General features: G+C 33.1%; 1 protein-coding gene across 1 annotated transcript in view; it reads right to left on the bottom strand.

Moving 5' to 3' along the window:
• LOC119831338 (protein spaetzle 5-like) overlaps window positions 1-14,959 on the bottom strand; it is a 34,685-nt gene that overhangs the window by 7,683 nt on the left and 12,043 nt on the right. Inside the window, exon 3 of the mRNA XM_038354640.1 lies at window positions 628-770. Coding sequence (XP_038210568.1) covers window positions 628-770 — 143 coding nt within the window. The remainder of the gene's footprint in view (window positions 1-627; window positions 771-14,959) is intronic.

Below are 14,959 nucleotides of genomic sequence, written 5' to 3'. Positions count from 1 at the left end.
GTTCGGAAAACTACGTGGAGTCTTTATGTCGTCGATTCCACAATGCTTAAAGACAAAAGTCTTTAATCAGTGCGTCCTTACAGTGATGACTTACGGAGCCGAGACGTGGACACTCACAGTACGGCTAGTCCACCAACTCAAAGTCACTCAGCGTGCTATGGAGAGAGCTATGCTCGGTATTTCTCTGCGGGATCAAGTCCGAAACGAAGTTATTCGCCAGAGAACGAAGGTTATCGACATAGCTCAAAGAATTAGCAAGCTGAAGTGGCAGTGGGCTGGTCACATTTGTCGCCGAACGGATAACCGTTGGGGCAAACACGTTGTAGAGTGGAGACCGCGTCTCGGTAAGCGTAATGTAGGACACCCTGCAGCAAGGTGGACTGACGACATACGCAGGGTTGCAGGTAGCAAGTGGCGACGCAAAGCTGGAAATCGAGCGGAATGGCGTGCCTTAGGAGAGGCCTATGTCCAACAGTGGACGGAAAAAGGCTGAAGAGAGAAAAGAGGATGAAAAAATAATATAGCCATTGATACCAAATCCTTCAAGTCAGAATTATTATAATTACGCGGTATGTAAGAAAAACCTTTAAATAATTATCTTCAAAAATGTAGAAAAAAACACCGTACTCAGGATATGGCTCCGGATGCAGGCAGTATGTCAGGCCGGGCTGCGCACAGGGCGGCGCTCTCCCCGGAGGCGCCGGCTCAAAGGCGCAGTTTTGCCCGTAGGGGCAATTGTACCCGTCACCCCCACTCGCTGTCCAAATTATCTGAAAATATTTAATAATGTTATGTAAATATTCAGAACTCAAATACTGTAATGGTTCAGATAAACCTCTTTCTAACTGTTAATTATATAATAACTGTTATTCTAACTGTTTTAATTTGATTGGAGAAAAATTAAATGTCTAAAAATAAATACGGCAATTCTAACATTAAAATGATTTTAATATAACTCGTTCTTTGGTAACCGTATTACAGTTTCACAATCAAGAGTTAATATATATAATATCTTTAAGCAATAAAGATAATACATAATTGTAATTGTTCCTAAAGTATTAAGCATTTAGGTAATTTAAAAAGGTTTTTTTATCTCCTTGATTATCATAATTCACGAAATTATGAAAAAGGAACGTATATTTGGTAATAAGTAATCGATTACACTAAAGCGTTGCGAGAACGAACTTATTATAAAACATTTTTGAGCCGCAGTTCACATCAGTGTCACATCCATTATAACAATATTAACATTTAACCCACATATAAATTAAATATTCCTTTACACAAGAACACCTTGCTAATGATCTCCTTTCACGATAATTGCTTCCATCAGACTTGTCATTGTCACCAGATGCGACACCTTGATCCATTTAATGCATTGTTTGTTATAACGCACCGATTAAAGTGACGAATAACTCTTTCTCAGGTGTTTCGACATAACGACCGATAGCAATTGCGTTGGTAATACTTATATTATTTTATTATGTAAGAGCGGGCAACCGAGTTGGTGGATCGTGAACATCACTGCATGAACATTTGCTAAGTTATGCAAATGCTTTGACATCTTAAAAAATTTAAGGGATACAGTAAGGATTGATAACGAAAGTATAATTAGACTTGTCTTCCACTTCCTTCGAAAGCGAGCAGCGAATTCGCAGAGGCTCTACCTCTGCGTATATTTTGATGAATATTCGGATCTCCGGCTCCCCCACTCATCATACGAAACATAGTATCATTGGTATACTGCTTTTTCACCCCAGTCAAACAAATCCGCATACATCCAATTCCCTTGGCAGTCCTCAGATAAATACCATCCAATGTCCTTTACCGATTTACAAACTATCCTTGTTCAGTCAGTGGTTTAGGCATGTAAAATTAACAGACAGAGTTTACTTTTGAAAGTAACTTAATAAGTAATTAATAAGGATAGTTTTAAATAATCGTCATTATATTTTCTTTCACGGAACTACAATGATAAATAGAAGTTACAAATTTCTTATTTAAAAGTAATTAATCAAGAAACAACTTATCACGAATTCCTATGCACTATATTATTATTTTGTACAAACTTTCAAGTTATAACTTTGAGCTTGAATTTTGTTGGGGAAAAATCAATTGATATAACACTTAATTACCTCAAAAGAACAACCAATTCTAATAGTTCAAGTTTGATCTCAGACCGATATAATCAGACAGAACAGAACAGTGTAATCAGAATATGCTTTGTTGACTCCAAAACTCTTATTAGACACTAGCTTGACGCCCGTGGCTGCGCTCACACGGTCAATGAAAATTAACAGATATTGCCATACATAGTCACATTATAGCTATAATATAAAGCTATCTGAGTTTATGAATTTCGGAGGATTCATGAATGGAACTTGCCATCAATGTTTTACTGTAGTATAAATAAAAACTATGTCACGCTCCACCCTCTTCTTTCTAGACATGAACAATATATTATCGATGTACGATGTGTTTGATGTGAAAGAAAGACAAACAAACACACATTCGATTTGTAATATCCAAATTTGTTGCCCGACTTGGACCAAACATCACTAGTCGACGATGAACCTGACTTCACAAGAGAATAACATGTAATTTCATGCAAGGATTGCGTCAATGCCAAAACAATTATTTACAGTGAAAGTTCGAATTATATTTACAAACGCACAGGAAAATAACAAGGAAACCGTGAGAAGGCGATCATATGCACGACGGAATAGATTAGCGCAACGCACTTTCGTTTCTGTGATCTGAATGTAAAGTGTTGACTCCTCGACCCATAGTCAAGTGTTTAGTTTATTTTATAACGGCTGCGGTTACTGTTGAAAGTTTCTGTGGTAGTGTGACACTATTTGATGTAAACCAATATTAAATATCTCTTCACTTCACGGCACTACATTTCTGTGATCAATATAGAAAGAGCAATTTTTGTCTTTAGCAGTAATCCACCGAATAAATCGAGTAAGTATCGCACCTATTTCGTCATTGAAGCCGAACACCATTATGTTACCTTAATAATATTTACTTCTCAAATTTTCATTATGAATAATTTCAGGGACTACTTAATATTTTCCTGTCCAAACACCTGCATTGATTAAATAATTACTTACTGCCTTACCATTCAGACGTATGTATGTATGTATTTATTCCATATTCTCCAAGCATACGAGATACTGAACTTTTATCTGATGTGTTTCTTGTTGAATACAGGTATCATATGTATCTTATATTTTTCTTTGTTCCTGCCGTAAAACAAATGATGTAAAAATCATTCAAGTGCTACCCGCATGCGTGTCGCTTAGAGTTCTGTACAAATAAAGATCAACTGCAAATAAAGTTCGTCATCCAATTTATGACCTTACCAATCGTTGATTTTTATTAATTGTTATTCTAGTAGCAATCGAAATACATCATATCTAAAAAATTCAGCTGTCTATCACACTTCATGATATACTGCCTGGTGAATGCGGACAGACAGACATAAGGACAGGCAGGCAAATAGACAGATAGACCGAAAGCGAAGTCTTAGAGTATAGAGTCCTATTTTATTACTTTATTTACAGAACCCTAAAATGTGCCATGATGGGGGAAACCTTATGTAATAGGAAACATACTTATAATGTTAATTGTCAAAAAAATCGGAAGAATTGTAGGTTTATGTTACTTTGTTACGTTGATGTATTGTTCTGTAATCGAGACATCAATGGCTGGAGAAATTATGCAAGCACATTTATTGTCGTGGCGAGGCGTGTGTGTTTCGTATTGGGTATAGGTAGTTAAATACAATAGTGTCGCTTCTAGCCTGTTGGCTCTGGTCTTTGTTGACTTTTTTTTAAACTAAAGTTATACAAAACTTTGTTTCCATGTTCAATAATAAAAATGAGTACGCAGCACAATAAAATTTAACATACAACTTGTACGTAATAAGATAAGGTAAATGAAGAAAAACCAATATCCGACGCGATCGTTCTTGAGATATCACACAAACTCTCCAGATTCTAAATTGGGATCAAATCACAAATTTCCTATCAAACACAAAAAGAATCACGCCAATCGATTGAAAACCCACGGAGTAATCGAGTATCAAAACCCTAAAAAGATACACTCAAATAGAGAACCTCCTTAGCTTATAATTTAAATATATAAAAAATGTATATCATACCTCGTAAACATAATATTATGTCTAAACAAAAATAAAATAAAGAGATGTTATGTGCTAGAAAGTTTTGTATCGATGATTCAGAAATACGTACGTGCCAGATAGCATCAGCTGTAATATTGTAAACAAACAGTGAATTATAACGAAATTCTGTCAAGTCACCGCTCTACATACAAAGCGGATCTGATCGGATTATTGTCAAAGAAAAGCTTTATTTGGATGTCCGCGCAACTGAGATTTTGGTTCGCCTGACGGTAAGCGATCACCACCGCCCATGAATATTTGCAGAGCGGGCCGCGTTGCCCGTTATTTAAAGACCTTTATATAGACCTTCAGGTCAGGGTGAGGAAAAGGATATAGACCTTCAGGTTTACGCCAGTCTTCTGTGGGAGTGTGGTCGACATATTATATTGTATTAAAATCAAATAAGATTATATAAACATGTTTTTTTCGTAAGTGAGCATTCATTGATTTAATAGTTTTATCTAACATTAAATTGTACCACACGCCACTGTTTACTCTCAAATCAATACGCTTGGAATTCGATACAGTTTGTTGACAACTTATAATGCAATAAAACGATTAATTTATAGTGACAATTGAAGTTTATTTGCAAAACGCAGGTGCGGTGAACACGAGTCTAATTTATCGGCCGCGCCCACATCATCGATCGTGACAATGGTAACGAAACGATTGCTAAATTCAAGGATAGATTACGATTGATCGCTATTTGGTTCCGCTGAAAAACTACCTTCATAATAATAGTAGATGCGAATAAGTGTTTGAAAGTCCAAACTTAATTTGTGCTTTTAATAGTAGGGTTAAATATTATATGTATGCGTTGAATATAAAATCAAAAGTTATGTCTAACTTAAGTCTAAGAATTTATGTTTGTACTAGCTGCGCACCGCGGTAACACCCGTGAAAGTCCGTATCCCGTAAGAATATCGGTATAAAAGTTGCCTATGTGTTATTCCAGTCGTCCAGCAATCTACGTACCAAATTTCATTGCAATCGGTTCAGTAGATTTTCATGAAAGTGTAACAAACATACACATACACATGCATCCATCCTCACAAACTTTCATTTTCAATACATTTATAATATTAGTAGAATTTATATACGTATGAATGTATATTAGAAATTGTTTAGGTATAAAATATATCTATTTTATAGAATATATGATTCGTACATGTATAATTAAAATACCATTATGAATAAAAAACAAAAGTTTATGAGCATATTGACGGAATTAAACGCTAATGGAAGTCACTAAGGAACTTTTATTACATTAATACTAGCAATGAGTTACTTATATTAATTAATAACCTTGTTCAATTGTAAATACACAAAGAATGCTGTATTTATTACACCTATTTGACCTCAAGTCCCTGCTGAAAGCCGATTAAACCTTCCGACAATGCAAAAGCAATTTGACGCCTGTTAAACCTTTTACATTGCATTACCACGCACTTATGAATTCGTCGAAACATCTGTTTTTTATTGGTTGACATTTTTTTAGATACAACTTTATACATAAGTATCGTTAACAATATTCCTTATCTGTAATATAGATCATATAATACTAGCTTTTACATTACGTCTTGAAATAATTTCCATAATTTTGAAACGTTTACTTTATAAATATTGTTTAATTATAAAGTTGTATAAATTATTCTTTTAAAAAGATATAATAATACTAACTTTTCCGCCGCGGTTTTGATCACGTTCATTTCACGATATTGCGTGATATCCGAACATATTTATATGTAAAAATTTACTCGCACTCCCTAAAATACGTTTTCTTTACCAAAAATAGTCGATGCCTAAAGGTTTAGCCTATCTCTGATCTAATTACTTTTGATTTTTAACATTTATATGGATTAAAAAGTTTCTATGGAAATACTTATAACAATATGTAATTATCTTCTTAACACTGCTTATTTTTATTGCTCATATATTAGCACCAATCTGACAAGCAGTAATTGAAAATTGCAGAAACATTAACGCGTTATACAGGCAAATAAATTATTTAATTAATCTAATTTACGTATCTACTTGTATTAATTAAAGAAAAAGCCTATTTGAAATAATATCAATTGGCACATAACGATTGTGTTTCAAGATTTGTAATCATTATGCTAATATTAAATCGAGCACGCGGATTTCCTGCAAGGCTTTTGTTGTAAATTAAATCAAACAGACACACTATCAGATAGGGAACAAATCAAACTTGTCATTTTATATAGATCGTAATCAACACACGATTTTGAAAGTGATCCCGTTATGACAATTAATATAAATATAATTAAAATTGCTCAATGTTAAATAGTTAAGTATAAAAAATTTCATTTTTTTACCATTGTCAAAGGTAACAGGTATTTATGTGTACTATTAATGAGAGCTAATTTATTTAAAAATAATGCGGTCCTCTTAATGTCAAAAAAAAAATGGTTAAGCACCTTTTACTTGCGCACACAGTAAGTAGTTACCTATGACATTACATGTAATAAAAAGATAGCAATGAAGTGTTAATTTTGGCACTTTAACTCCTGATTAAAAAATGCAAAATTCACCATAAACACGACTCAAATTTTTGTAGATTTGAGAAAATAGACAAGGAATAGATACTAAAATAAAGTTAGTGCGTAAGACTTTTTAATCAACGATATTTTCAAATGAGGCTATGATAATATGGACTACGAAATAACCTTATGTCCCGGTTTTGCCCTCGTTAATGCAGGATTTAAAAGCCTTTATTCTTGGCAAAGATGTAGCTTGCTAATGGTAATTGTACATTTCGAACAAACAAACATAAGATAAAATCACTTCTGTTCGCAATATTATTGATCATAGATTAGAATATAACAGATTAATAGAAGCAGAAAATAATGTAGAACGAATTCCTAAAATTAAACGTAATTTTCTCGTAATCTTAATTATATATACTTCAGCAATTTGTGTTTATTTCATTAATATGTTCTATGTATAAAAACTCAATTTTGAAATGACAATTAAGGTCTAAAAACCTAATTTTTAACCAATCAATCAAATATATTAACTCGTAGATTGTCTAATTACGTTCGAATTAGTGTAAGCAAAGTGGTCAATATATGCACGCGGTGTGAACCAAAACTAGTAGGTCCGGGTCAATAACCCCATAAATTTTGTCTTGTATAATCCATTCTATAAGTAAATAAATAAGTTTTTTGTCATCGTAAGCTCCCGCCTGTTGTTACAACGGAAAATATAGAACGCTTTTTTTGACAGCTGTCAGCCCTGTCTTTCTTGCGAGATTTATACATAGTTCTAACTAGCCATGAGTGGAACATAATATTTAAAATAAAATATTTGATTTAAAAATTAGTTCAATACATTGTTTTTCGTCCTGTTTAACCTGGACACAAGGCAGATTGTTTAGTATGGATTTATGAACTGAACTGATTATTTATGTGATGTGCTTACTGAGACATGAAAAATGTATATAAATATAGTGGATCATAATTATAAAAAAGATTGTAAATACTGGAAAAAGAATTTTAATCCCTGTCGGGAATCGAAACCAACAACTCTCTATGCTCACGCGTTAATCCCTGTAGCAACGAGGCGGTAAATTTCCCCGTTTATAATAGAATAAAATAAAAAAAATGCAATAAAAAAAGCCTAATCTGTAATTTATACTACAGTAATTACTTCATTTAAAACATTCCTATAAAAGTAATTATACTAATTAGTTATCTGTATCAGTATCGCAGTCTGTTACCGGAAGGTATTTATCTATTACTTCTGGTTGTAATAACATTTTGAAAAATGTTGCGGACAGTTGATTAATACTGAAACAGCAGAGCAAGGCCCTGTCATATTGACACATAATGTTCAATTAAGATCATTTATCTTTCATAGACACTTGAAAACACTTATTTAAATAATATTTCTATTTCGTCTAATAATTTTGTGAGACATTTTATTTATATTATTTATATCTGGATCAACGATCATAATATATTTTTATCGTGTACGATAGATATGCTGTTTGTTGTAGTCGGCATAGGAGCTGGTGGGTCGCATGATGGTAAGCGCTACCACCACCCATATTTACTTTAGGATGTGTTCCTTTCCCGATGCTAGCTGTCCAATTCGTGCAAAATGAATGCCTCATGAGTCAGACTGAAAATTGATTCATAAGAGAAAAACTAAATAAGTTAATCAGTAAATGTATTAAATCTATTAAATATTGTTAAACGTTCATATTTTATGAATTATTAAGTTTAAAATGAACATGCTGACATATTAGGTAGTTATACGTGTTGTATATTAGAATAATAAACCACAGAAATACCGAATACCAAAAAAATAAGAACAGAACATGTCTCAGGATTGTTTCAATGGAAATAAAGAAAGAATCGCTCATAGTAAAGGCTGATAATGTATTGTCATTTAATGAGATGCAATTGGAGCGAGGCTGAGTAGTCGGTCACACAGAAGTGCTAAATGTTCTTTCAGATTTGAATGTTATGAGACAACGATCGGTCTGTTACATATCTTTGTTTGTTATAACCGTTTCAATGATATATTCTTGGAAAATTCGCTTTGTTCCGATTGAGAGAATCGTTTCAAGTCGAATTCTGAACGGATGGCGAACGAGTCCATTCCGTATTAAAATGTAAGGATAAACAATTTCAACTTTTACATTCAAAACCTTACTTCTGTTATTTGCAAAACTTTTGAACACCGTCAATTTTCTTGTTAAAGTGTAAGTGTAAGAATAAGCAAGTCTTAATAATTCTATATGAACAAGTTAATTTTTAATTAATAAAGTAGTACAGTAAGTCACTAAATAAGTAAGTAGAAAAATAAATTAAAATTATAAATTTTCAATTAATGTGACTACGGAAAATTCTTGCAATATTAATTAATTATCCTTGTTAACCACACATTGGTTATAAAATTGTTTCAATACATATTTACTAAGAACATAAAATGAATATTCAATATTTTTGTCAGTATATCAATGTTTAATTTGTATATGACGCACATGATTAAAAAATACATACTTTTTTAATTATGCGTTTATTAATTATTAATTTTGTTTTTTTGAACGCTATTTTAAAATTGGAATGGATATTATTGACGGATATGGGATAGGGAATGAGCTAATAAGGAATTAGATAGGTACATCAGTGTTATCAACCAAATAAGTATAGCAGTGAACTATAAAATATAGCTCAGTATATCTAGATCCATTTAAATTAAGTAAACATTTGGTAAATTTTGATGATAAGAATGAAGGAAAGGACTGGGAGTGGTGAGGAAGAGGACACGGGCTGCCCGCATGTACTCCCACACTCACCGAACAAAACACAACTCAACTCTTGCACTATTTCACCCCGTATCTCTTGTGACGATCTCGTATATGGTATCTCTCCCGGTGCGAACTCAATTCGTGCCTAAGCGTGATCCACTCACACATTTGAAAATATTGCTAATAATTTCATAAAATTGTTAAAATGTATATTTTTTTTTAATGTCATAGTCGGCAATAGAGCTGGTGGGTCGCCTGATGGTAAGCGCTACCACCGCCCATGAACGCCTCTTCATATAGATTGCCGACTGCAAAATGAAAAGGGATTAGGAAAGGAGCGAAGACAGGAATAAAGGAAAGGACTGGAAGGGTAAGGAAGAGGATATGGGCCTCCGCCCCCTCCCCCACTCGCCGAACGAAACACAGCAGTATGCTATTTCACGCCGGTCTTCTGTGGGGTGTGGTACTTCCCCGGTGCGAGCTGGCCCATTTCGTGCCGAAGTGCTCGACTACCACATAGACGATATGTTAATAAAGTAAAAATTCTAACGATAATTTTCAACGCAATTAGTTCATGTGATTTTAATCTGTTATATAAAAAACTCCAATGACATGTGCCGGTACATGTCCCTTCACAAATTACATGTTGCTTTAATTAAGAACAATATTTTTTAACCAAGCAGCCAAACAAACCTAATAAAAACGTTATCAGCAATCGTGTGTACAAAATTTGATGGATAAAAAAACCATGTTGACATTGACATGTAATAATTTGCGATCAATTGACTACCAGTTGGCAAAAAGTCATATAAAAAATCTTATAATCAAAAAGTCATATAAATAATCTTGGACACGCACGTCCTTTTTGGTTCCTTGTTGAAACTATAATTAGTTATCAACACTTAATAATGTATAGCTAAAGAGTTTTTTCTTAATACACATGCAAAATATTTGCTTGTTTATTTGAACGGGCTTATGACAGGAACTACTTGACCGATTTTTGATTTCACTATTGTATGAGCTCGTGATCCCTAATAGTATGTTTCTGTTAAACTCATTAGTTATTTTAAATCATTCATATTTCAAAACAAATAAATGTGTATTAGATTACATTTAAATTCATACCGTTATACAATCCTCATAATGTCTCGAAATTATGTTTGTATTTTTTGTGTTTTTTTTATACATAGCGGGAACTGAGCTGGTGGTTCGCTTGATGGTAAACGATCACCAACGCCCATGAACATTCGCAGAGGCTCAGACCTCTGAGAATGCGCTGCCCGCTTTTAAGGGATAAGGGATAAGGAAAGGATTCATGACTGAAAAGAAGGAATGGACTGGGAGGGGATAGGAGAAGGCAATAGGCCTCCGGCTCCCCCACTCACCGTACGAAACACAATAGCAAGCTATTATTTCACGCCGGTTTTCTGTGGGGGTGTGGTACTTCCCCGATGCGAGCTGGCCCAATTCGTGCCGAAGCATGCTCGACTCCCACAATAAAAGTGTGCATTTGTCTTATTTTAATTCTAAGTATAGAAACACAATTCTGAAAACGTTGTTGTAAGATTTGCATAATTTATGAATGCACCACTACCTATCACTCGAGTATTGAGGTCATAAAGCATAATAAAAAAAACTGTATTTTGCTGTCAATTAAAGAGGACTGATTCCTATCATTTTACAAACTCTGTGACACATATAACGAGAATGTGCTAAAAGATCTTTGTGTGTTTGTTTTTGTTTAGATATAGGTATTTTCGCGTACCTATATCAGATGATTTTGTAAACGGACAAAAAAACGTCTTTTCTTATAAATACCTAATATTTTAATAATAACATATATACATTAGAAATACGAATTCAAAACGACCAAATTTTATCTTATTCTTTGGTTGTTGACATTCGTAAATATAAAAAAACTATCACTCTGCACGTCTTATAAAAAATAACTTTAATATAAATAAACAGAAACAAAGGCGCACCCACGAAGTGTCTCTAAACTTGACCTTGGCCACTTTCTCCTGTATTATCATCATCAGCAGACAAATATGCGTTAGGAAACACGTGACGTAACACGCAAAGCGACATTGCATAAACATATTCAAATTGATAAATAGCGTGAAATTATTTTATGAAACGAACATCCTCCAAGGCCGCGCTGAGAAGTGGACTGAGTTTTTGTATATTTTTGGTAAGTACGTGTGTAATTTTTGCAGTTTAGTTCTACCAAAACATTAGTTTTAAATAAAAAATAAAATAAAATATCTTCAATATCTGTGAAAATACGATATTTCTGTGTTTTTAAAGGTCTATTTATTTCATAAGATGTATCTATAGAATATGTTAAATACATTATTAAATAAATTTTCTTCCTTGAAAATATAGGTTTATATATTTGTTTTTTCAAATGAAATGTCCCATACATGTATACTATATGAACAATAGAATTCGATAGACATTTAGTAAAATGACTATCGAACCGGCAATTCATGTTGTAAGAACAATTGCGATCGTTACTTTGACAACAATACTTCTTAAAGTTATTAGCATATAAAAGGGAATAGTCAATACGTTTAAAATGACAAACGGTTGAAGTCATTTTTGACAGTTAAAATCAGCTTAACACGTGTTAAACAAGCTTCAAATGTCTGAAGTGTCAGGAGTGTCAGGAGATGTCCACCTTTGTATTATAATACCACAACGGAACAGTATGAACAGTAAGTGGAAAAGTATGGTATATGGTATAGTAATTGATTAAGAATATTTTTATAATGGCAATGAATATTTTCAGCCAATGGGACAAACCTGAAGACTTGTCGTTTAAAAGTGTTAAGTGAAAGGTTTGTTAATTTGAACATACTGTGAACAAAATTATGTCATTCAATCTATTTATCTATATTCCCTTATTTTTACTTTTATTTTAGCACAAAATTTCAACTTAAACAAAAAAATGTATTTTTAAGCGTGAGAAATCCTTTTTCTGTTATTATAATTCTTCAATTATTAGGCTGAAACAAGACGGGTTTGCATAATTGATAAGTCATTTGTAGCTTTAATATGATAAAACGATAATAGACCTATATTTGCCTAAACCGAAACTAAAACATATGATGATGACTAGATATGGACCTCATACATCTGTAATTTAAATGTTGCAGACAAATATTATTGTCATGTTTGTTGTTTTAATCGTGAATATACCCAAATTATAGGTAGAAGAAACCGCTTCCCAAATTACTGTAAAGTAAATCAAACAGTGTATATTATAATTATATTGAATAACTATACTTATAAACATAACAATCCTACAGTATCCCAAAATATCTCATCGATACCAGGATGATCTATTATGGTTAATGCCACAATCCCACAGCATCAAACAGTCTAACTCAATATCAAATTAATTGTAATCAATATGTATCTGCATCAAAAAATATTACAACAAGAATATTAATTGATAATTTGGCAAGAACAACAATCTGCATTTGTGGTCTGCATCAATTTTGAAACTGAAATAACGCAACTCAATTACTAGATCATAAATGATTCATAGCGTTGGCAAAACCTAATGAATCAAGTAGATCTGGCGACGAGAGAGCTGTATTACGTCACACGATGCAGGCGGCGTCTACACGTCGCCTACAATTTTGCATCTTATCTGTTTCATTGGCAGAACTGTGTCAATATTCTAATATTTTCACGTAATTCTCCTTTTATTTTCTTTATTATTCCCGCCAAAGACAGAATTCGATTACATTTTCTTCATATAATCAAATAAAGCAATCACACTTAAAAGTTATTACATTAAACCTTAGTTATGAAGAAGAAGAATACAAGTAACAAGCTTTATCAAATGACGCTCTAAAATAAAGGAGTTTCTTAATTCGACTTTATTTATTTTGGATTTCGTGGGTTTTGCACCGATTGATGTGATTCTTTTTGTTGATACGGAATTGTTGTAATTTGGTTCCATTTTAGAATTGCGAGTGGTACAGACGTCGGTGATTTTTTTTTGTAGAAAATCATTATTTAAAATCTACGTAATAAAAGGCTAACAAAAAATATCAGTAGGTAAGGCGCTGCGTATATATTTGGTAATAATGAACACGATAAAGACTGTCAGTCTATCTATTAGACCCGTATACCATGTCACAAGTCTGCCAATTGAACTGTAGAATTTCCTACTATTAATTATTACAAATTTTCCAAATGTATGATCACTGATAAATCACAAGGTAATTTTAGTGGAATAAAAATTTAATCTGAATAGATTTTTTCATAACAAGGCAACAGTTCCATTTGCAATTTACCATTCACATTCCAAACAATATCGCTTTCTAACTTTTGATTTAAAAACGTTCGTTATATAAATATAAATTAAAATGGGCTTTTGAAAAACAAATCAATACTTAATGTGTTATTTTGAACCTGGTTATACCAAATAAAACGTAGCAAAGTCGCAGTCGCAGTTGCAGAAAATATTCTAAATACATGTAGGTTTAGGAGTGGTGGCTCAGTGGTGAGAACCTCGGACTTCAAAATCGATAAGTCAGGGTTCGAGACCGGGCGAGCGTGCAGGAAATAAATTGATTTTTCAATTTATCTGCGCATGTTGATAACATCACCACTGCTTAAACGGTGAAGGAAAACATCGTGAGGAAACCGGCATGTCCAAGAATTAAAAGTTCGACGACATGTGACATCTGCCAACCCGCACTTGGCCAGCGTGGTGGATTATGGCCTGAACCCTCATAGGAGGCCTGTGTCCCAGCAGTGGGAACATATATGGGCTGATGATGATGATGATGATGATGTAGGTTTTGTTTTTGTTATTATGTTCAGAGGTTCTTAGACAGTAAATAACTTCTAAACTTTATGCCTTCAACGTCTATAAACATGAAATAGTGTATTTGCTATATATTGTCTTTGTTTATATCCGTTATATATAATTCTTTCTAATCTATTTTACGTATCATCTATATAAAATGTCGCCCTTTTTGGTAACGACGTTTGTACAAAACTTCATAATTTTAGAACGAGAGTAGGCGAGACGTTTTTGTTTTCTTTATATTTTAAGAATATGCAAGTTTAGGCTTAAACATTTCCATACTGGCACGCCCAATATTCCAATGCCTTTACGCAATCTAACATTCCACAAAGACAAAAGAAAAAAGGCATTACTAATAGTTATGAAGCATATTAAAATTACAGTGAACGTTAGTCATCGTTTGAGCAATTGACCAATATTTTCTAACTACACTTTCATACATGACTCAAGGTTCCGTAAAATGACAATTTAAAAGAGGTTACATATGCAATAAAATAAATAATGTAAGTACGCGTTTTGTGACACAATCTTAGTATTTAATTGATGAGTTAATATTTTATAATCGGCATTCAAGGGTTTTAAATTAAATCCGTAAAGATTTTGAAATTGATTAAAGGAACCAGCTTTCGCTCTACGACTTTGCTTTTAAATGCTCTATAAAAAT

Source organism: Zerene cesonia, chromosome 13 (assembly GCF_012273895.1).
Source record: "Zerene cesonia ecotype Mississippi chromosome 13, Zerene_cesonia_1.1, whole genome shotgun sequence".
Classification (NCBI taxonomy): Eukaryota; Metazoa; Arthropoda; class Insecta; order Lepidoptera; family Pieridae; genus Zerene; species Zerene cesonia.
Note: the sequence above shows the minus strand (reverse complement) of the source record. Positions and strands in the feature narration are given on the sequence as shown.